The sequence below is a fragment of the Rhinolophus sinicus genome, linkage group LG16, assembly GCF_036562045.2.
Source record: "Rhinolophus sinicus isolate RSC01 linkage group LG16, ASM3656204v1, whole genome shotgun sequence".
Taxonomy (NCBI): Eukaryota; Metazoa; Chordata; class Mammalia; order Chiroptera; family Rhinolophidae; genus Rhinolophus; species Rhinolophus sinicus.
The window spans coordinates 20,494,757-20,517,824 of NC_133765.1; the positions used below are offsets into that span (position 1 = coordinate 20,494,757).

Here is a 23,068-nt window from a genome sequence, read left to right on the forward strand (position 1 = left end):
CTCCAGAGAATGGCAGTTTTGCAACTTATTTTATACATTGGAATCAAAGAAGGAGAAAAATAAAGAAGGTACATGAAATCCACTGGTGGTAGATTAAAGGGGTGGGAGAAAGCAAAGCAGGGAAATCTCTGGGATTGGATAAAAAGTAAAATGGAAAGACACATACTTCTTTTACATTGGTGGGTACAAGATAGTTAATAATTAACATTTTACAGCACATAGGGATGGTAATCAGGGAACAAGATAACAATGAGGGGTCCTGTGGTCATGTGCTCTGGTGCAGTGTGCTGTGCCTTGAGGGGTCCAGAAAAAGGTATTACTCTGACATTCCAAGGGTATGTTATCTTAGATGCAAAAAGACAATAGACAGTCTCACTTAAGGTAAAGATTGACCTTTGTCAAAGAAGATACAGGCCAACGATGTGATTACCCACCATGACCCACTTTTAGTTAGGGATTTTTATGCTCAGACCATTCTATGTGGTTAATTTTGGTCTCTGAGTTAGTTTGTAAGGCCTACCGTACTGGCCTCCCCTGAGCTTGTCAGGTTTAGTATGTGGCCCTTTTTTTTTTATCCACATATCCAATAAATCAAAAAAGGACACAATACAAATGAGGCTGTCATAATTGCAAGTATCATGTTTTTGTGTTTATAGCATAGATGCATTTCATTGATGCTCACGTAGAAAGTCAAATGTTGTTTAAGAAAATTAAATTGGAATGAGGCCAAGGTATATCATTAAATACAAATGTGAGAAATTTAAAGCAAAGTTAGATTTTAAAAAATAACATCTTAAAGGAAACTTGTAGCTCTCTATATTTATTTTCCAAATGATAATTCCCCCTTTAGTGACAAATCGGCAAGATTTTCTGAATTGTTATCACAATCCAGGTTTTTAAACAAATAAGATTTTGAAAAATTGAAGAGTCCTAGGTTGTTCTTTTTCTTTTTTTTTTTTTAAGGAAAGGAGCCAGAGAAGGAAAGGAGCCAGAAACAGCTTGTAATATAAGGAAATGAGAGCATAAGTTTAAGGACACAAGAAACAAAGGGAAGGGGCAGCTGGATGGCTCAGTTGGTTAGAGCGCAAGCTCTCTCAACAACAAGGTTGCGAGTTCAATTCCCACACGGGATGGTGGGCTGTGCCCCCTGCAACTAAAGATTGAAAACGGCGACTGGACTTGGAGCTGAGTTGCACTCTCCACAACCAGACTGAAGGGCAATGACTTGGAGTTGATGGGCCCTGGAGAAACATACTGTTCCCCAATATTCCCCAATAAAATTTATTTTAAAAAAACACAAAGGGAAAAAAGTAGAAGACCTGGCAATTGAGAAAAGACTGGCGCTGATTAGAATAATAATTTATCTACATATCCATGCTAATCAACAAATGGGTTTGGCATGAGTATGCATTTTTCCCCAGCATATTTGCATAAATGTGTTAATAGGACAGAGTTTTTCACCTGGCTCCATTAAACTTTTTCAATGCCAAAATATAATTCAAGGAATAAATTCAATTTAGGCACAACATAGTGCAAATCTACAGCACCTAAAAAGATTTTGATCTGGCTGCTGCTTTTATAGGTATAGTTTAGAATTATTGGGCTTGTCCACACAGATTTTTTTTTCCTCAGTCTGTCATTTGGTATCTAGCCAGGAACTAATGGTTCCTATAAGTAAAACCACTAAACATAGTGAAATTAAAATGGAACATGAATTAGCAAATTGATCTTGAAGCCCATGATTTGGAATTAGCACACTGTGAGAAATTAAAGGTCTACTCCTGCCAAATAGAGAAAAGGACTGCAACAGCCAGGTAACCATTTAGTTAAACTTTACCATCCAAATGGCGTTCTCCATAAGAGCTCTCTGGAAACAGTCCCCTTAAATATGTTATACATGAGATAGAAGTAGCAAAAAGTTTCTTCACCATTATCAATGACTCATGCTCATTAGTAATTTCGGATGGGAAAATTGTTTCCTGGAAAAAAAACAAAGATGAAAAAGGTTAGCATTCTTTAATATAATCAGTTCATCATGCCATTAGCACAGATATAATGGGAAGATTTTTCAAGACTTCAAATCTGACACCTTCATAGGTTATCAGAAGGAAACAGGCTTTGAATATATTAAATTTAGATTTTCATAGGTGAAGCAGAGGAGAAAGGCAGTTACCCAAGTAATTCAAGACTAATATAATTTATTTCAAAATGATCTATGGATTTGAGGCAAAACTGGAGTTTTACTGTAGTTATATAATCTTCTTCCCTTTCACACACTCCTCAGAACCCACTGCAATCTGTCTTTACCGCATCCACTCTATACTGTTCTCTCCAAAGTCACCCAGCATATGCTATCATTGACCTCTTCTCAGTCCTGGTGCTATGTAACTAGCTTCTCTGCAGTGCTTGACACTTGTCTGCACTCTCCCTCTTCTCTCTCAGCTATCATAATATTTTGGGGGGCGTGGAGTAGGGGAGCGGGGTTTTCACCTATCCCTCCATATCTATCTCAACCTCTTATTTTTTCCTGGTTTTCTGCCCTTTAAATGTTGGTCCCATCTCAGGATTCTGTCTCCAGTCCTTTTCTCTTTTCATAGCTCTCTCTTCTTGGGAAATGTCATCTAGTCTCACAGCTTCCGCCACAGCCTATATGGAGAAGCCTTTGAGTCCTCACTTCTGTTCTGAGCCCCACTTTCATATTTCTGTTTTCTGATCATCTGCACCGAGACCACTTTGGAGACCCTCAAACTCAGTTTATCTCTATCACCACTGACTGAAACCTGATCTCACATTTCATTCTCAGACAAATGAATCAGCATCACTCCAACCATCCAGGCTAGAAGTAGAGTCATCTTTGGCTTCTCTTTCCTTTATACCCCACATCCAATCACTAAATTCTATTAATTCTCTCTAGAAGAATTCACAAATCTGTGCTTTCCTTTCCCTTCTCACTGCCACTGTCTTGGCTCAGGACATACTTACTTCTCTCCTTAATACCGCAGTAGTCCCTGATCTCCCCGCCAACAGTTCCTTCCATTCGATCTGTCCTTCATATAGTCATCATTAACTTTAAAGAATACAGATCTTAGGACTCTCCCAGTGTTCACACAGTACGGAGTTCAAGTACGTTAGTGTGGCATCTGAGAGCTGTCTAAATCTTATCCTTGCCTAGCTCTCCTGCCTGTCCCACCCACTCGTCTCTGTCCCTATTGCCTTATCCTCTCCTATGAACCCTACTCTTTAGCCATGTGGAACTACAATTCATCTATTATTCTACTACACCTTTGTTCTTTGCTTAAGCTGGAGTTCTGCAGAATACTAAGGTTCTGTAAGATATCAGATAGTGTTCTATAAAAGTATCAATGCTAACAATAGTTTCTTTCTAAAGTGTGTGTGTGTGTGTGTTTGTGTGACATACTAAACAATTTATACAGTTGTTCTTCAATGATTGGATAGTCCGACTTAAGAAATACTCTCCCATATTAGGCATGTCATAAGAGAATGATAGGTACATGAATTTTACTTCACTATGTAAGAGGTGTCTACCAACTAACAGACATCCTGCATACAGTATTTTGCTGATAATTTGTTTTGAGTTATCATTTCAACATATGTTTGCCATACCATTCAATATTTATTGTGTACATGTATTAACATAAAAATTAAAATGTGATAATTTTTGTCACAATTAATTAGTCCATGAGACTGCTTTTTGTTGTCTTCTTTAATCCAAGCACAAAATATGTCTCATGAAGTCCAGCTGGTGTTCTGTCAATACATTACAGTTTTAAAGTATTTTCCAAATATTGATGAATTAGACTATATTAAACTTATGTTCATTAATACACTATTAAGAGCAAGTGAGGGGTGGGGGGCCCCTCAGGTGGTTGGAGCACCGTGCTCCTAATGCTGAGGTCGCTGGTTTGACTCCCACATGGGCCAGTGAGCTGCGCCCTCTACAGCTAAGATTGTGAACAACAGCTCTCCAGGGAGCTGAGGTGCTCTGAGCAGCCGGAGGTTGGAGTGAGCTGCTGCCGGCTGCTGTGTGCCGCCGTGGGCTGCTGTGTGCCGCCAGGAGCAGCCAGTGTGGCGAGCAGCCAGTGTGGCCGGCAGCCAGCGTGAGTGGCCAGCAGCTGGTGAGAGTTGCTGTGAGCGGCCCACCAATGACTGGCGATTGACTGCCTCAGTGGGGGTGGGGGGGGGAGCACAAGGCTCATAACACCAGCATGGGCCAGGGAGCTGTGTCCTACACAACTAGAGTGAGAAACAACGGCTTGAACCGGAGTGGGGTGGGGGGAGGCAGAAGAAAGGGGGGGAAAAAAGAGCAAAGAGACAACTTAAGAGTGGGAGAAGATAGTCTAAATAATACATATGCCTGGCACAGAATTGATATCCAGAATGTACAAAGAATTCCTAAAACTCACTAAGAAAAAGACAGTGGAAAAGGAAAATGGGCATAAAGACCTGAACAGACCCTTTGCAAAACACAACATGCAAATAAACAATCAATAAAAACGACATGCAAATAAAAAATCAATAAACAATGAAAAAGTGCTCAAACTTCAAGGAAAAGCATATTAAAATCACAATGAGATAACACTACACACCCACCAAAACGGCTAACATTTTTAAAAATAAAAAAATACCAAATGTTGACAAGGATATGAATCAATCAAAGCTTTCACACACTGGTTGTAGGAGTGTAAATGGTACAACCTCTTTGGAAAATTGCTTGGTGGTGTCTACTAAAGTTAAATATACACATATCCTATGACCCACTTGTAGGCATACACTCAAGATATTTGTGTACATATGCTCACCAAAAGAATGTTCATAACAGCTTTATTCATAATAGTCCCAAACTGGAAACTACCCAAATGCCCATCAGCAAGAGAATGGATGAACAAATTGTGGTATATTTCCACAACAGAATACTATTCAGCAATGAGAATGAATGATCTACAACTATACTTAACAATATAAATGACTCACACATAAAGCTGAGCAAAATTAACCAGATTCAAATGAGTACTACTGTATGATCTCATTCATTTAAAGTACAAAAGCAGGTGAAACTAATCTATGCTGTTAGAGGTCAGAATGGTAAGTTTTTGATTGCCTTACTCAAATTCAGGTATCTTTTACTCTATTGCACAGTTTCAATTGTTGAAGTTTTAATAATTCTGTTACTTAAATATGACTCTATGCAAAAAAGAACTCCCCAAAAGCTTTTTTTTTATATCTAGCTCTGGTTCAAGAATGCCTTTCGGACATTCTACACATAATTTTACTCTATAAGCTGCATCTTCTTTGGTGTACTATATAGTAGCAATAAATTATCATTTGTCAAACCATATTATATTCAGTTGTTAAAAAGATATATAATAAAATTATTACTTTTGCATGTATGATAGGAACTTCAGGGAAAAATTAATATGGATCTTAAAAGCCAGGCTAACGAATTTATACTTTATTCTGCAATCAATGGAAATTCAGCAGGTTTGATCTGATAAGCGAGTCAAATAATTGTTTTAGGAATATCAAGCTATAGCAGAAGTAGGAAAAATTAAAGCTGAAGAATTAGGTGGGCATGTGTTGTGTGTGTGTGTGTGTGTGTGTGTGCATGTGTGTAAAATTTTACAGAAAATTGCTCTTGATCTTTGTACCCATAGATCCTAAGACTGGGTAATAGCTTGCATGACATGCATTTAGTAAGTTATTGAAAACGTGACAAAACTTAGATGTAATACTTGAGTAATAATCATTTGTAAAATTACATAACATGAATGTATAAAGACATTTACTTTAAATATAGAATCTAAAAGCCCATTTGTTGTAATGAAGATCAATGGTTAAAAAGGACCCTAGAGTTCTGTTACTTCTCTGGACTCCAGGAACTTTTTTATCAGTTCAGCTGGTCTAATACTTTAAATGTCTAATACATAAAAATACTATTGCTTAATAATAAAAAAACACAATTATAAGTTATTTTAATAAGATAGTGTTAATGATATAAGAGATGTTTGACAGCTTAGCTGTCAAGTTATGTGACCCAAGGCAAGTTACTTTACTTTTCTGAGCTTCAGTTTCCTCCTTATTGCAAGGTTGAATTGAAATAATAATATGAAGCCCTTGACAGAGTGCCCAACACATGGTAAATGCTGAATAAATGTTAGCTTTTATAGTTATTATTATTGTTGTTTTAAGTGTTAAATAGCAAAATCATATAATCACTTAAAGTTTACTGGGAGAAGTAGCTCACCTGGTCCAAACTACAAAGATCTGTTTATATCAAAAGGTCAATTTGTTAATTTACAGTGAGAAAAATAACTGCAAGTTGATTGCAATTCATATACCCATCTCAGCATTTTCTCTCCAGGAAAGAAGCACACTTAGAAAACAAAGTAAGATCAGGAGCCTGCTTGGTGAGTATATTGAATTCAAGCCAGAAAGATGACTGCTTTCTCTCTGCCTAATTCTCTTCAACTTCAATCTTTCCTCCTTCTGCTACAGCTTAATATTCCTAAAACAATTATTTTACTCACTCTCCTGATCAAACCTGCTGACTTTCCATGGATTGCAGAATAAAGCATAAATTCCTTAGCTTGGCTTTTAAGATCTGTATTATTTTGTCCCCAAAGTTCCTATTCAATTTTGTTTCCTACTTCTGTTCAACATGACACTCCACTCCAGTCAGGATGGAGTTCTTCATTATTCTCTGAAATATGCCACGCTGATTTTTCATTCTGAGCCAAGGCATATGCTAGGTTTTCCTCATGCAATTCTCTTCTCTCTCCACTATCCAAATCATTTTCATTATTCAAGGTCCACCTTAAGTCCCGTCTTCTTCATGAGGAATATACAAATCATTCTAAACAAAAATCTCTAAATTCCTATAATTTGTGTTGCTTTACTCTTTTCCACATATATGTAATGCATATATGACTTTGTATATTGACTTAACTCCTGCAAATCTTAATTTAACCAGATTATAAACTTCTGGAAGATGAAGATTCTTGTTTTTCTATTCTTTCAGAGGATAACACAGCATTACATACTTGTATATACTATATGATTTTGAGCTCTCAATGAATAAATAAGTGACTCATTAATGAATGTCATGGAACAAGATAAATTTGCACAGGTGAATCCAGCAAGGTTGCCTAGCCCTGGCATACTTCCCCAGGGACCCAGCATCCAAGTTTTTCTCAGCGCACTCTCTTTCATTTCTTACAATTACGTCATGTTGTAATTGCTTCAGGAAGTGAATGCCAACAAAGAACCAATCTCTTTAAACATCTGTTTTCTTTTACCCTAGAAAATCTAAATATATAAATATGAAACAAGCACCCAGTAAATTATTTTGTAGGAATCTACAAAATAGATTCTAATCTATTCTAATTTAAAATCTATTCTAATTTTCTGAACATCCTCAGTCCATTAGGCAGTTAAAATGTAGACATACCCTGCCAGCATAGTACGTGCCAATTAAACAAAAAACACACCAAAGATTAAAGTCATGATTCTGAACTAACTCGCTAAATGGTCATCAATTTTCTTTTAATTCTTTTTTTTTTTTAATTTATTGGGGTGACAATTGTTAGTAAAATTACATAGATTTCAGATGTACAATTCTGTATTACGTCATCTATAAATCCCATTGTGTGTTCACCACCCAATTTTCTTTTAATTCTTAATAAATACCTTAGGTGCCTTGTGACTTTTCATAGAGTGAGAGAGCTGAGCTGTGGCCATTATAGTAACGTGTCAGGATTATTTTAATAAGTCTAATCTGCAAAAAACAAACAAACAAATTAATTAGCGATCTTGCCTAACATAACCCTTATTGTGAATTTTCCAAAGAAAAACTATATAATTAGCATTTGACTACATTTTTTGGAAAATTACTTTAATAAACATTTTTATCTCCACTACCAATTTTCTATAAATTTGGCATAAAGTCTCTGGATTAGTTGTCTCGAACACCCAATGAAAATTTAAGTTGACCCACTTGTCCCCAAATACATTTGGAGGAGAAAAATAAATTGTAAATCACTTAATAACTCAATAATACATTTTTCTCATCCATGTTATTCCCTCAGAGTGTAACAGTGCTTTGTGCATAGTAGCAGCTCAAAAACATTTCTTGAATTAACTTCATGGTGTAATTGATTTTCAAAGTCAATTCAAAAGTTAATCTTTACACTTCCCACCCATTACAACGGCTATTCAAAAAAATGGAAAACAACAAGTGTTGCGAAGGATGTGAAGAAACTGGAATACTTGTTCACTGCTGGTGGGAGTGTAAAATGGTGCAGCTGCTATGGAAACAGTATGGCAGTTCCCCAAAAAGTTAAACAATTACACATTACCCAGCAATTCCACTTCTAGGTATATACCCAAAAGAAATGAAAGCAGGGATTCAAACAGATCCTTGTACACCAGTGTTCACAGCCATATTATGTACAATAATAGCCAAAAGGTGGAAACAACCCAAATGTCCATTAAAAAAAATGTGGTTTATACAATGGAAAATTATTCACCTTTAAAAAGGAATTAATTTCTGATACATGCTGCAACCTGGATAAAATTATGCTAAGTGAAATAAGCCAGACACAAAAGGAAAAATACTGTATAATTCCGCTTATTAGAGGAAAATAGTCAAATCCATAGAGTCAGAAAGTAGAATAGAGGTTACCAGGGGCTAGATGGTGAAAGAAAGGGGGGTTTAATGGGTACAAAGTTTCTGTTCAGGATGATGAGAAATTTCTAGAAATGTATAGTGGTGATGGTTGTATAACACTGTGAATGAACTTCGTGCCACTGAATTGACACTTGAGAATGGTTGAGGTGGTAAATTTTGTTACATACATTTTACTACAATAAAAAATTAATGTTTAAAATACATAATGTTTAAAATAGTTTTTACTTTCAATGCTTCACTAACATTAAAAGGAGCAAATTTCCCTTTTTCTTTTCAGAGGCCTTGATTTAATTTAAGCTGTGGCTTCTTTTCAAGGTGTTATAGAGTCCTGACCAAATATTTGTAAAATAATCCATTTAAAGAAATTCTGGATAACCCAGGATATTTGTGACCTGTTTTTGTGGATATATATATTAATGTAAGATTCTGGAAGATTTTGCAAATAAAGGAGGGCAGAATTATTGAAGGCCACAAGGTGGTGATAGAGATTATAAACAGGTAATATTTAATTTCTCTCAAACTACTTTTTCAGAGTAGCACTAGGGGACACTCTAACAATATTTTACATGAGACTGAAAACCACCTAACAGTCTTTTGGTCCTTAAAGATTCCAAGGTATCTTCTCTTGACTTCAGAGTATAACCTTCATTTCTGAGTCTAACCTTTAAATCTGACTCAACAAATCAATTGTCTCCCTTACGACTTCAAGAAATAAAACGGAAAAAATAACTACAAGAGTTTAAGTTCTAGTTCTGGCCCATTAAAACATAATAAACTATCTCCTACTGGGGTAGTAATTATTAGTCTTAGAGAAAATAAACAAGAGGAATAATGCTTTTTAAATAGCTTTCCACATTGGTTGTTTTTTTTTTTTAATTTCTCTATGATCATAAGACATTCTGATGGTATTTCTAGAGAATCAAAACCCTGAAAATAGTATCAGCTCATTAGAACCCAATGCAATACTACATCCATATTTTTGGACTGTATGGATAACCTGGATTAAATTGATATTATCACTGAAAACTCTGAAACATCCAGGGCACTTGCTTTTGAGAAAGATTTTAATGCCAGTCACTATTAGCATAAAAAATACTTGAGGAATTAACACTTATATACACATATGTATATATACAGAAAAAAATAACCAGCAGTATAATCTAATATAAAGAAGGTTTAGAGTTAAGAACCCTAGGCTCAAATTCTGCTCAACTACCTAGTAGCTCTGTGACTTGATCAAATTACTTAATCTCTCTGGGCCTCAGTTTCCTTTTTGTAAAATGGAGACAAAAAATCCAACTTTTCAGGGTTTTTCTAGTATTTATTCAGGCAAGTGTTTATCTGGAGAGGTAACATAACATAGTGGTTAAGCACATGGACTCTTCTGGAGCCAAACTACCTAGGATCAAATCTCAGTCTGCAATTTACTCTCATCTTAGGCAAGTGATGTGCCTCAGTTTCCCCACCTGTAAAATAAGGATAGTAATAGTACCTACTTCATAAAGTTGTTGGCCGGACTAAATGAGTCATTATTTGTAAGGCACTTGTAACACTGTCTGACACACACATTTCATTACATGTAACAAAGCATGTTTATTTTTTTAAAATCTTATAATATATTAGTATTCAAACTCCTGGTTTTCTTCCAGCCTCCCAGTTGTGCCTTTTCATTGTTCTCTTCAGACTTTTTTCCCTGCCAGTTTTTAGCTTTTTGTGTTTTTGAGAGTTCTGTCCTAGGACCTCTTCTTTTTTTAACTTCTAAGTACACTCCTTGGATGTACAAATAACATCCCCATTATTTCAATTACTATTTCTATTCTAATGTCTGATATGTATATCACCAGCCCAGGTTTCAGTGGGAAATTACAGATCTATACCTCTGTCTATGAGATGTTGATGTTCGCAGCACATCCAAATGTGAATTCTTTTCCCCCAAACCTATTTCTGTTCCCTAGCTTAGCGAATGACATCGTCAAATTCCTAGTTGCTTAGGCCTAAAAACTATGACTTCACTCTGACCACAACCCCTCACCCCCCAATCATTCCCATACCCAGTCTCCTTAATATTTCTCAAATGTCCACTCCTCACTATTTACATGGTTGTCATCTCTGCTTGAGATTGGATCAGTCTCATCTTTCACCTGGACTGTACAAATCACTTGTCTGCCTGTCACTGGTCTTACCCTTCTCCAGTCTGTTCTTTCTTTTTGAATTACAAACTTGATCATGTTAATTTCTTAGATTGAAATACATCAGTGGCTTCCCATTGCCCTCAGGATAAAATCCAAACTCCTGACCATCATTTCAAGATCTGGCTCAGGCTTCCTTAGCCACATCTCTAACCATTTTCCCTTACACTTTTATGCATCCACTATTTTTATCTGCCTTAATTACCCTAAAGAACTCTCCAGCTTTCAGGCTTTTGTAATATTCCTTCTGCCTGAAACATTCTTCTCTGTTCCCAATTCCTACTCATCTCCTAGACATGGCTTAGTATAATTTTTTCAAGGAATTATTTTCTGACTGACCACTCCCACCAAGTCCAGGTTACATACCCATTGTCACATATGCTGTACATTGATTGTATTTATACATCCACCACATCCTACTGTAGGCAAATGTGAGAGTTAAGTTGCATCTGTCTAGCTCATTCTTTATTTTTTAAAGTTAAAAAAAACTTTTTTCAACTTGTATTTTAAAAATCAATTCAATGAGTTTTAGTGTATTCACAAAGTTTCAAAACCATCACTACTATCTAATTCCAAACCCCTTAACAATCCCTCCCCATTCTCCCTTCCCCCTGACCCTTTGAAACCACTAATCTATTTTTTAATTTTTATGGATTTGCCTATTCTGGGCATTTCATATAAATGGAATCATATAATATGTGACCTTTTGTGTCTGGTTTAGCTTATTCTTGAATCCTCAGCACCATCATAGTACTGGAACAAAGTTCGTAGATGCTCAATAAATATTTGCTGAGTCTACAGAGAAGCACTATAGGAACAAGAAAGAATTAAGGGTCTAGAAAAGAATCACAGAATTTTAAAAGTAGAAAGAACTTTACACGTCATCTAGTTTAAACACCTAATTTTCTAGATAAGGAAATCAAGGTCTAGAGAAGTCAATTGACTTACCTAGGGTCAACCAACCACTTAAGAGGCAGAACTGAGAGTAAAACTCAAGAAATTTTGACTCACAATACAGGGGTTTTTCTACAATGACTCCCCCAAATGAAATTCCCTTTTGCTTTCATTCCATCTAAAATGATGCACTACTGGCACCCTTATTACTTGTTGGGCTTGCTTGCTTATTTCTAAGCATGGTAATGTTTCTATGGTGTTCTAGAATGAGCATGCTTCAGGAAGGCAAAAAAGATCTGAATAGTTTTTTTTTTTAAAGCAGGTTCCTTTTAACCTCTAACTATTCTGTTACTAATGTTGTTTTCCCTTTGAGCAGGTCTCCTCTTCAAGTACAAACTGCTTAATTTTGAAAGCTCACCAGCTGAGAGCCCCAGGAGTTATGATCATTCACTCTCAGAGAATAGCTGAATTTTTTTTATCACCTTGTTCTAACTTGTTACCAAAAAACCTAGGAGAGATTTCATAACTAAGGATTTTAACGACAGAACTCCAATTTTCCAATGTCTCTCACTCATATTTGCTTGCATACAGGATCCACAAACATCTGAAACTTCACAGGGCATCAAGACCCTTCATTCTCTCTTATGCTTGATATGTCACTCTGTGACAAGGATTATGATCTTCTTCAGAAAGAGGCAAGATTTCTATGGTTTCGCAGACAAAGACTCACCCTGGGCTTACCTCTTGACCTACATTTCAATTGCCTATTTAAAATAGTGACACAATTACTAATTTACCCTTTTATTTGTGAATCCAAGAGTCAGTTTAAGATCAATCAACTGTTGTTTAGTTTATGAAGACCAAAGCCATGTTTTGGTTTGGGTTTTTTTGGCCATTCTGAGTGAAGCAAAACCAAAATTTTATTATGTTTCTCCAAAGACAATAATAGTTGATTTCCTAACTCTCTACACCCATCTTTCCCAATCTTCCACAACCCTTTTTTTTTGAAACAAGAAAATCTCCTTTCTATTGAGTAAACAATATCCAATTGCTGGATTCTAAAATGTAGCTACGTGACCTTCCTTACACGTGCATGACATGAAGAATGGCTTTACTTAAAGGAAGTGCATGTCAACATAAATGGATTTCACAGCAGAATTGGAAGGGAGTGGAGACATTTCTCTATAACTAATCCAATCCCCTCATTTAAAGAAAAGGAAAGTCAATGCAGTGCAGGAAGAATCGTCTTTTTAACAAATGGTGCTAGAGCAATGGGACATCCATGGGCAAAAAATAGAACCTCACCCTAAATTTCATACCATATACAGATATTAACTCAAATGGATCATGAATTTAAATGTAAAATATAAAACTACAAAGAAGAGGAAAGTGAAGTCCACCAAGGGGTCTTGGTTTGCCAAAGATCACCCAGTGACTCGGATTTTACAGAGTTTGCTTCCATAAATTATTATTCCCCATTTTAACGACTCTCATTTGCCCCAGGTAATTCCCCTAACTACGCTCAATCCGAGTACACGGTTTCCACTATATTAACCGGGTATTTGTTCATGCTCGTGGCTTTTTACTATCTTCATGCTACTTCAATTATTCATTCATTCAACATTTAATGGGCAACTACAAAGTGCCAGGCTTCGTGTAGGATTACAAAGATGTAAAAGACTGTTCACATCTCAAGAGATTTACGGTCCAATGGGGGAGAAATTAGATGATCATACTAAATAGATTAAAACTCATTTAAAAGCAAGAACCATACTTCCAGCCCCCCCTCGCCCCCCCCCCCAGGCCCCGTTTCCACCAGCCAAGTACATGATGTACCGCACACTCCGTCCAATGCTCTGTACACTTGAACATTTTGATGATTGCTTCATCTTGAGTTTCAAGACACTCTCTCCCCCTGTACTGTTTGGGGATCTAAAGTCCACAGAGATTAAATGGCAAACCCTGGGTAAAGTAGAGGTCATTCGTGGGGACTCACACCCACCTCTCATCTCTTAGTCTGTGCCAGGCATTGATTCTGGCAGCACATCTCAATGGTTGGAGAAAACCGGCCCTAGCTCAAATAATAATCCCCGAAAGTTGTCCCGCCGACTCTCGGCAATACACGTCCGCCTCCCCAACTGCGTGGCGGCTCATTACCGCCGCTGCTTCCCCAATTTAAAAGCTACTTAGATAGTGGCAATGTGGGTGTTCCCAGGAAAATTCGCTCCACGTTTCCCGCCCCCTCGCCCCCCAGGATATGTGAAATTTTTCATCGTCAAGCTTTGGGGGGCGGAGGACGGAATGTTACCCCCTTGTCTTTCTCCTCAGCCCTCTCCTTCCCGAAGCTTCTCCTCAGAGTACCTCGGTCCTCAGCGATATGCTTTCAAATCAAACTTAAAAGTCTCAAGTAAAAAGAAATGAAACAATAACAATGTAAGACTAGAGAACTAACAATCCTCAAGTACCCTCTTTCTCTGGAAACTTCGCTTCTCATCATCCCTCACCGCAGCTCGTCGACGCCTCCCTCAGACGGCATTCAACGCCTTCTCCGGCCCAAACCCGCCTCTCGGGCTCATGAATAATCAACGACGTCTTCCTGGGCGGGGCGAAAAGCTTTCTCATGAATAACTCGTTACCCCCTATGGCTTGCTCAGGCGTCCATCCTCTGTCCGCCTCATGAATATGCAAATAGTGGGCGGGCGGTGGCTAATGAACCCCTGGCGGGCCCGGCCCCTTCAGCGCCCGGCTTGTGCTCCCCGCGGGGCCTCAGCTCCCAATCCATTTGCCCTTCCGCCGCCGGCGCAGCGTTGGTGCTGCGGTGTTTCCCTTCCCTCCCTTCCGAGGGCTCGCCCCGCGCTCCCGGCCTGAGGGACACGCGCCGAGCTCGCGACGTCGCGGGGGACCGGGGACGCGGGGCTGCACAAGGATCCTGACGGTGTATTCCGCTTGGCCAACCCGTACGTCGAGGACAGCTTGCCGCGGGGCTTCCAGAGGAGGCGCCTGCCCGCCGAGGTGAGGCGGTGGCGGGGAGGCACTCGCCGGCCGGGAGGGGCCTGGGTTAGAGGCCGAGGGACCTTGGGGGGTTGATGCGAGCCAAGGCTCCGGGCCACGGGTCCCGGACAGGCCCGAGGTCGGCACTTTGCTGCGTGGGGCAGGGGAGGCCAGAGTCTGGAGGGTCGGATCAACGCTGAGGGATGGAAGCCCCAGAGGACAGCGGTTCAGTCGTTGAGGGCATCTCCGCTTCTTCCCTATAATACATGGACCCAACTTTGCTTTGTTTCTAACATTAATTTGTAGTTATGCAAATAAACCATGAATGTGTTCTCCTCCCTACACTGCCCCTAATCCCTGTCCCTTCGCAGAGGTAACCTCAGTGAGCGGTTAGGTGTGAATCTCCTCAGATCCTTTCCCACGTGTTCAGGTACAAACTTAGAACCTCCCCTGTGAAGCTTTACAAAGGTTCGTGAAGTCCCTTGAACCTCTGCCGTGGAATTTCCTAAGAGAGTGGATGAAGAAGTGGCCACTTTACACCAGTTTTTACTTGTTTCTGCAAATTCAAGTTTGTGAAACCATGAGTTTATAACATAATGACTAAAACCAAATTTGGGGCTGTAATACTCTTTCAGTGCAGGGTTTCTCAACCTCAGGAGTAGTACCCCTCCACCTCCCAAATCGTGACAATCTCTAATGTCTTTAGGCATTGCCAAATGTCCCCTGGGGGGGGGGGGGCAAAATCACCCTTAGTTACGGACTATGGCTTTAATCCTGTGCTTTCCAGAAGTAACTGCTCTTGAAGCTCCAACCACACAGATGGTCTCTCTGCTCCAGCCCTTTCCAGACCCAACGTTTACCTGCGTCCCTCTGGCTAGATCAGTAGCCCTTCTGTGCTGGCTCTCCTCATTCTCATCCGCCTTCAGGTCTCAGCTCAGTTAACCACCACCATCTCCAAAGAGCCTTCCCCTCTGCCCTAGGCTAATGGAAGTTCACCCCAATCCCCCAACCCCTCCCCCACCACACACAGTTACTCTCTCATTATTAGTCCGTTTCCTTCTCTCATTATTACTCCGTTTCCTATAAATAGAGAATAAAATCTGGATTTTATTCTCTATTTATTAGTTAACCTGTTTTTCTTTCTCCACCACCTGGAATGTAAGTAAGCGTCATTAGCAACCTGATCTGTCAGAGTCACCGCAGGATTCCTAGTGCCCAGTACAGAGCCTGGCACACAGTGATCACTCAGTAAACATGGTGAACTGAAACAATAAATTAGCCTGTCTTCTAAGAGTTCCTATGGAGTTTCTCCTACTCCTTCCCATCCTCATTCCCGGCTGGTTTCCTGGTAACGTTTGTTTAGAACTTGATTGGATGAATGAGCACCTCTTCTAGGAGCCATGGGTAAAGCCTTCATTTTGCCCACTGATTTATCAACTCCTTGAGGACACACTGCCCTGTGTTATGTTCACTGAAGGTATTCAAATAGATAGTTGAATGAACTAATCCATGACTTAAGGAATAATAGCAGGCTATTAAAAATTGATAGTGCTACAGGGGGCTTTAGAAATAATCAAAGTCTAGTCTCCTACTTTACAGATTAGAGTTGAAGTAATTTGCCCAAGGTCCCCCAGCTTATTAAGACACCACGTCACAAGCACAACGCATGGTCTCACACCTCTCATTTCAAGGCTCTTTCTTATCTCCAGCCAGTCTAGTTTCTGATTACCTTCCTGTGAACCTGCCTTATTACTCAAACACAAAAATCCCAAGCCAAAGACTTGCTTCCTGTCACCTAAAAGCTTTTGAGCTTGTACTCTTCATCTTTTGTTTAAATCAGTCATAGGGATAATGGCCTAATGAACTCAAAAATGGTGTATGATATTCAGACAATTTCCCACCTTCTTTTGTACCTTTTAAAGATAAGAAATTGGAAAGTGCCCCTGTCAAAGCAATGTATCTTATTTGTTTTGGAAGGAAAAAAATGTACATTGTGGTAGAAATTGATCATTGTTTAGAAATTTTCAAATAACCAGTTGTTAAAGTTTTGCCAAACCTTGTAAAATGTGAAACATGAAAATAGAGGAGGAAAATGTCTTCTTTGAGATGACTTTCATTGCCTAAAGTTGACCTTTCTCTTTAGAGACATGTTTCATTTTACTCTATACCTGAAACAGTTGTCATACTTCATTAATCGGTCTCTAGTTACACCCTTGTTTTTTGAGAACTAAAGACCATTTTTCCTCCTCAGTTAAAAGAAATTCAGGTTCTTTCTTCTTTGATCATTTTCTATAGGCAATACCTATTAGTAGAGTCTTAGCGAGTCCTGCTGTCAGCTTTTAGAATCTTGGAGTTTCTTCTGAGGCATCTGACAGCACAGTGTCACTGAAAGTAGAGATACCGTTTGTCTGACTGATTGAAACCTTCCCCATCAAGTTTAGTTTCACCTTGGAAATCTTCTCCGAAACATGGTTTACTTGAGGGTTAGCAAAATAGACATGTTGAATATAAAATATATTCCCAGGAGGACATTTCTAGATGTGTCTCCCTCTTCAGTGTGGGAGTATACAATCGTGATACCAAATACAGAGAAAAGAGATTGGGGTGGAGGAAGCAGCTAAGTAGGAAGGATGGATTCTTTATCCTATTTGCATTCAACTTTTATTAGAACTCTTAAAATCATAATTTCCAGTCATCATAAAGCAGACACAACCATATTTATTCATTCATCAAGCATTTATTTTGCACCTACCATTTATAAAGCACTCTGCTTGGCATTGTGGGGACCAGAGAGATAACGACTTGGTCCCATGCTGTGGAAGTTTACAGTTTAGTAAGAGAGGGAGACCTGTAAACACATTACTCACATAGAAAATAGTTTGTAAATATTAATGGAGCTATAAATTATATGATAATGTAGAAAAGAAAGCTATGCATTCTGAATAGGGAATCGAGACAGATTCACAAAGGAGTTGGCATTTTAGGAGGACAGCATGTGTATAAAATTTCCTTTGCTCGTTCTTTGACAATGGTTAGACTACTTCAGACCAATAAAAGCAGACATTTGCCAACCGCTTTAGAAGTAGGAAAGAAAAGGAGGTGTAAAATCCTTTCTTTCCACTCCTGGCAGTAACATGCTTCTGAAAGCTGAATGTTGCCTTTGCAATCCCAAGCGCCTCACTTATGTTTAAGAGAAGAGCTGAAAAGAGAGAGTCTTTTTTCGTCTTTGTCTTCTTCCTCACTAAGGTTAAGTCAGAGGTGGCTTTTTCATGCTAGCTGCATTATTTCAAGCCTTCTTGTTTCTGCATTGGGGTGTTATTTTATCCTCGTCTCCATTGGGGCATGCAATAGCCATGTGACTTTTTTTTTTTTCGTCAGTGGTGTTTATAAATGTGTTTATGAATGTCACTCTGGGGGCCTAAAATTTTAAGTATTACTGAGAAGGAAAGAAAGGCAAACTGATTTAGAGAACTGAAGTTTTGAATCAAGCCTCTGTGTAAATTGCCATATTGCTTAACTTATTTAGGATATTTGTTAGAAAGGCAAAGATAAAGGACTGCCAACTTGGCTCTAGCTTCTGAACTTGATCCATTCTTTGGCAGCCAAAGAGAAGCCAGTCAATGTGATATAAGTTCCGACTGTAAGGTCTAAATATGAGCTCATAGTACTTCTGCTTACACACTGTCAACCTACAAAACATAATTCCATGTGAAGGTGGCAATTTATTATGCCTTCATGCCCACTGAAGAGTTGCATATCAATGTCTGCCTCCTTCAAATTGACTTTTTCTTACTGGCACAAGAATCTCCACGTGGGTTGTGTGTTTCTGGGGGAAAGCCCAGGGTTTTAATGAATTTGGACTGGAAATGACAGGAGATGTCAGTGACAGGCCTGCGTGAGTTCCCCCACTAAGAAATGAGGTCATGGGAGGTACTGAATTCTCAAACATTATAGAAATGTTCTATTTGGCTACTTGGTTCGGTTTTCTGCTGACTGTAAAGTTTTGGTGACATGTAAAATGATGTTATTCCTCTTAATGTTTATCATTTAATAGAAAAGTTTCAAATGAAATAGATTTTAAACTGACCTTCCTTGATTGCTGCTTTGTACATCTGCACAGAGATCTGAGACGAGGCAATGTTCAAACTTTACCACACTACTGACAGCCCATATTTTGAGGCTCTTTATTTTCTATACATTTTGATGCTTGGAAAATGACAGTTACCAAAAAAAATGGCACAGAATTTCTGTGAGATCATAGTGCCGTCTCAGCCCCCAAAACGGCTTTTTTCCCCCCTTAGTTTGTACTCAGCTAATGATAAGTGTGGAAGTACTAATGGCCTCTGATTAAGAAGATCCCTAATTTAAGATTCAGAATACTTCTGATCTTAGCATGATCTGAATATAATAAGACAGCTGAGGCAGGCTTTTGTAACATCTCATTAAACAAACAAACACAAACCAAGTCCTTCCTACCCAGACAAAGATTAAACAACTGGAAAGTGAGTAAGACATCACAGGAAAATTACTTACACAGCTTTAAGAATGGAAGGAGAAAGGATTGGAAGAAGGCATCATTTAGAGGTTTACACCTAAGTAAACTATCCCAGAAAGCCAGATTTCTGTGCAAGTCCTATTCTGAAACGTCCCAGTGGCTGTCTTAACCCTGGTCACATCAGTACACAGCACAGAAAGATGTATTATAGTAAGAGACATTGGGAGAATTCAAAAGTATGACCTTATCAATAACCTGTGGACATTTCCCATCCCCTTTATCTGTTGGAAAGTATCTAGACATAGGACGTGTTTAATAAACACATATTGAGTGAATGCACATATGTTGTTGAAAGAATCCAAAATATTATCCAAGCAATTAACTGGGACGTGTTCACATTATACATAATGGAGTTGATCTTTGAAAAGATGCACGCCAAGTTCCTATTTCTTTGATTGTATTATTTTTTCCATTTATCCCAATTTGAAACCATTGTATTTTTCTGTGAACCTTTTTATTCAAGTATAGTGTGCATACAGAAAACCGTCCTCTCTTTAAAGAGTACTTTTTATTGACGTAGACATAAAATTCACTACTTTAAAGTGTACAAATCAGTGGTTTGGTGACACATTCTTATATTTTCCTTTAGTTCTTTAGTCTATGGTTTCCATTACTCCTTTGAACATATTTATAAGCAGATTTAAAGTCTTTGTCTAGTAAGTTCAATGTTTGAGCTTCCTCAGGGACAGTTTCTCTTGGCTATTTGTGTGTGTGTGTGTGTGTGTGTGTGTGTGTGTACTTTCTTGTTTCTTTGCATGTCTTGTAATTTTTATTGAAAACTGGACATTTAAAATAATATAGTGTGGCAACTCTGGAAATCAGATTTTCCTCCTCTCCAGGACTTGTTGCTTGTTTACTGACTTGACTGAATAAATTCTGTAAAATACGTATTCTTTGTTATGTGTGGCTAGAAGTCTCTGCTTGAAAACCATTCTCTTTTATGCTTCCTTTTTCATCTATCTCACATATAATCACTTGCCAAGGTTTATCAGTTTGTATTTATTTATTTATTTGTTTGTTTGTTTGTTTGTTTTCAATTACAGTTGACATTCAGCATTATTTTATATTAGTTTCAGGTATACAGCATAGTGGTTAGACATTTATATAATTTACGAAGTGATCCCCCCGATTAGTCCAGTACCCATCTAGCACTATACATGGTTATTTCAATAGTATTGACTATATTCCCTATGCTGTACTTTACATCCCCTTGACTATTTTGTAAGTACCAATTTATACTTCTTAATCCCTTCACTTTTTTCACCCATCCCCCTAACTCCCCTTCCATCCAGCAACCATTGGTTTGTTCTCTGTAGCTATGAGCCTGTTTCTGTTTTGTTTGCTCAAGGTTTATCAGTTTTAATTACATAACGTTTCTGCCATTATTCCCTCTTTTCATTCTCATGGCACCACTCTGTCTCAGGTCCCCGTTACTTCTTACCTTGACTACTATAGAAATATGTAAACTGAGCAACTCATTTCTAGCTCTCTGATTTAAACTTTACTGGTTTTCTTTCTAAATATGGTTTAATCATTGTCTTCTCCCTCACCAAGTAAAATTTTTTCCAAAAATGGAAGGGTGATTGCATTGGAGGAGACAGACCCATATTGGTAAACAGGGAAGAATCTTTTGGCAAAGGAGTGACTGCAGATACTAGTGTGGGAAGTGACTGATGGCATAAAGTTCTAGAGGAAGTAGGAGGGAATTGGACCAGGAACACCTGCCTTGGAAACAAGGAGGGGGCCTTTATCCTCTCAGACAAGATTGAAGGTGCTAAGGATACCAACTTAAGTACCAAAACTCTGCTCCTTTGCATCTCCTTCCTCACTTTGTTATTGATGTCATAAAGTACATGTTTTTCTACTTTGTATCTATTAACATAGCTTTATAGTTATAGTTTATACTTTTACTTTTTAAATTATATACAAGAATTATAAGGGATCCACACACCACTATTATAATATTACAGGATTCTGTATTTGTCTATATAATTTTCTCTTATCAGAGAGCCTTATATTTTCATATACTTTCATGTTGCTGTCCTTTTGTTTCAACTTGAAAGTATTCCTTTATTGAAAGTATCCCTTGAAAGTATTTCTTATGAGGCAGATCTAGTGGTGATGTATTCCCTCAGTTTTTGTTTTTCTGGGAAGATATCTATTTCTCCTTCATTTTTGAAGGAGAGTCCTAGCAGACATAGTATTCTTGCTTGGCAGCTTTCTTCTTTCAGCACTTTGAATATACCTTTTCACTCTGGTTTGCAAAGTTTCTGCTTAGAAATCTGCAGATACTCTTATGGGAGATTCTATGTATGTGAAAAGTTGCTTTTCTCCTACTGCTTTCAAGATTTTCTCCATGTCTTTGACTTTTGACAGTTTGATTATAATGTTTCTTAGTGTGGGCCTCTTTGGGTTCATCTTTTTGGAGTGCTTTCAGCTTCTTGAATTTGCATGTGCATTTCCTTCCTCAGATTTGGAAAGTTTTCAGCCCTTATTTCTTCAAGTACACGTTCTCCTCTCTTCTCTCTTCTCCTTCTGGGATTTTCAAGATGTGTATATAAGTTATCTTATTAGTATTCCATAAGTACCTTAGGTTTTCATTACTTTTTTTTCATTCCTTTGACTCAGTAATTTAAATGATCTATCTTCAAGTTTTCTGATTCTTTATTCTGCTTGATCAAGTCTGTATTGAACTCCTCTGGTGAATTTTTCACTTCAGTTAGTGTATTCTTTAGCTTCAGAATTTCTGCTTGGCTCTTTTTTATAGTTTCTATCTCTTTGTATTTGACATTCTCATTTTGTTCATGTATCATTTTCCTGATTTCATTTAGTTGTCTAGCTGTGTTCTCTTGTAGCTCATTGAGCTCCTTTAAGATGATTATTTTGATTTTTTTTTGTCAGGTAATTCATAGATCTTTTTTTTTAAAAGGTTCTATTTTATTTTTTATTTTATTTTATTATTTTATTGTTGAATGGTGTCTTTCTCCAGGGCCCATCAGCTCCAAGTCATTGTCCTTCAATCTAGTTGTGGAGGGCGCAGCTCAGCTCCAAGTCCAGTTGCTGTTTTCAATCTTTAGTTGATATTCAGTATTATTCAACTTCGGCTTCAGGTGTACAGTGCAGTGGTCAGTAATCTACTCGTCAGACTTGGGTTACTCAAACCCTGCACCATCCATGAAGAGGTCTCCCTAATAAGACAAGTATCCATCGGATACCCTACAAAATCTTTACAACATTATTGATTATATCCCTCAAACTGTCTTTTGTAGAACAATCTACCTTATGGTGAGCACTTGTTTCTGTACATCTGAGACCCTGGGCCACATGGCATGAATTTGACCTGTGTGGAACTGAAGACTAATAGGTAAGGTCAGTTACACAGGGTCTGCATGCCTCTGTGACTAACCCCTAATAAAAATCCTGGACACCAAGGGTCAGGTGAGCTACTCTGGTTGCTAACACTTTGCATATGTTGTCACCCATCATTGCTGGGAGAATTAAGCACTGTTTGGGAAGCTTGCAAAGTACAATTGGAAGCTTGCCCCTGGCTTCTCCTGGGCTTCGTTCTATGTGACTTTCCTTGTTTGGTTCCAATCTGTATACTTTCACTGTGTTAATTGTAACCATGAGTATAACAGCTTTTCCCACATTTTATGAGTCCTTCTAATGAATTATTGAAACTGAGGATGGTCTTGGGGATCATTCATATTGAACTAGCTAATCTGCCATACTCAC

At 38.2% G+C, this 23,068-nt stretch overlaps 1 protein-coding gene and 1 long non-coding RNA gene across 14 annotated transcripts in view; one reads left to right on the plus strand and one right to left on the minus strand.

Moving 5' to 3' along the window:
- Positions 1 to 14,415, minus strand: part of HORMAD2 (HORMA domain containing 2) — a 70,401-nt gene extending 55,986 nt beyond the window's left edge. For 3 of the 7 annotated variants that reach the window (XM_019743037.2, XM_019743041.2, XM_019743042.2), the window contains exons 1-3: positions 14,253 to 14,414; positions 7,705 to 7,792; positions 1,838 to 1,979 (exon numbers count right to left, since the gene is read on the minus strand). In XM_019743037.2, coding sequence (XP_019598596.2) covers positions 1,838 to 1,979; positions 7,705 to 7,755 — 193 coding nt within the window. In that variant the 5' untranslated portion in view covers positions 7,756 to 7,792; positions 14,253 to 14,414. The other 4 variants (XM_019743038.2, XM_019743040.2, XM_074321308.1 and 1 more) reach the window with 4 other exon arrangements.
- A 122-nt stretch (positions 14,416 to 14,537) lies between these two features.
- Positions 14,538 to 23,068, plus strand: part of LOC109453394 (uncharacterized) — a 65,039-nt gene continuing 56,508 nt past the window's right edge. For 2 of the 7 annotated variants that reach the window (XR_012492589.1, XR_002138277.2), the window contains exons 1-2: positions 14,541 to 14,799; positions 22,603 to 22,697. This is a non-coding gene — a long non-coding RNA (uncharacterized LOC109453394). Of the gene's footprint in view, positions 14,800 to 22,602; positions 22,698 to 23,068 lie in introns of all 7 variants that reach the window. The other 5 variants (XR_012492590.1, XR_002138278.2, XR_002138279.2 and 2 more) reach the window with 5 other exon arrangements.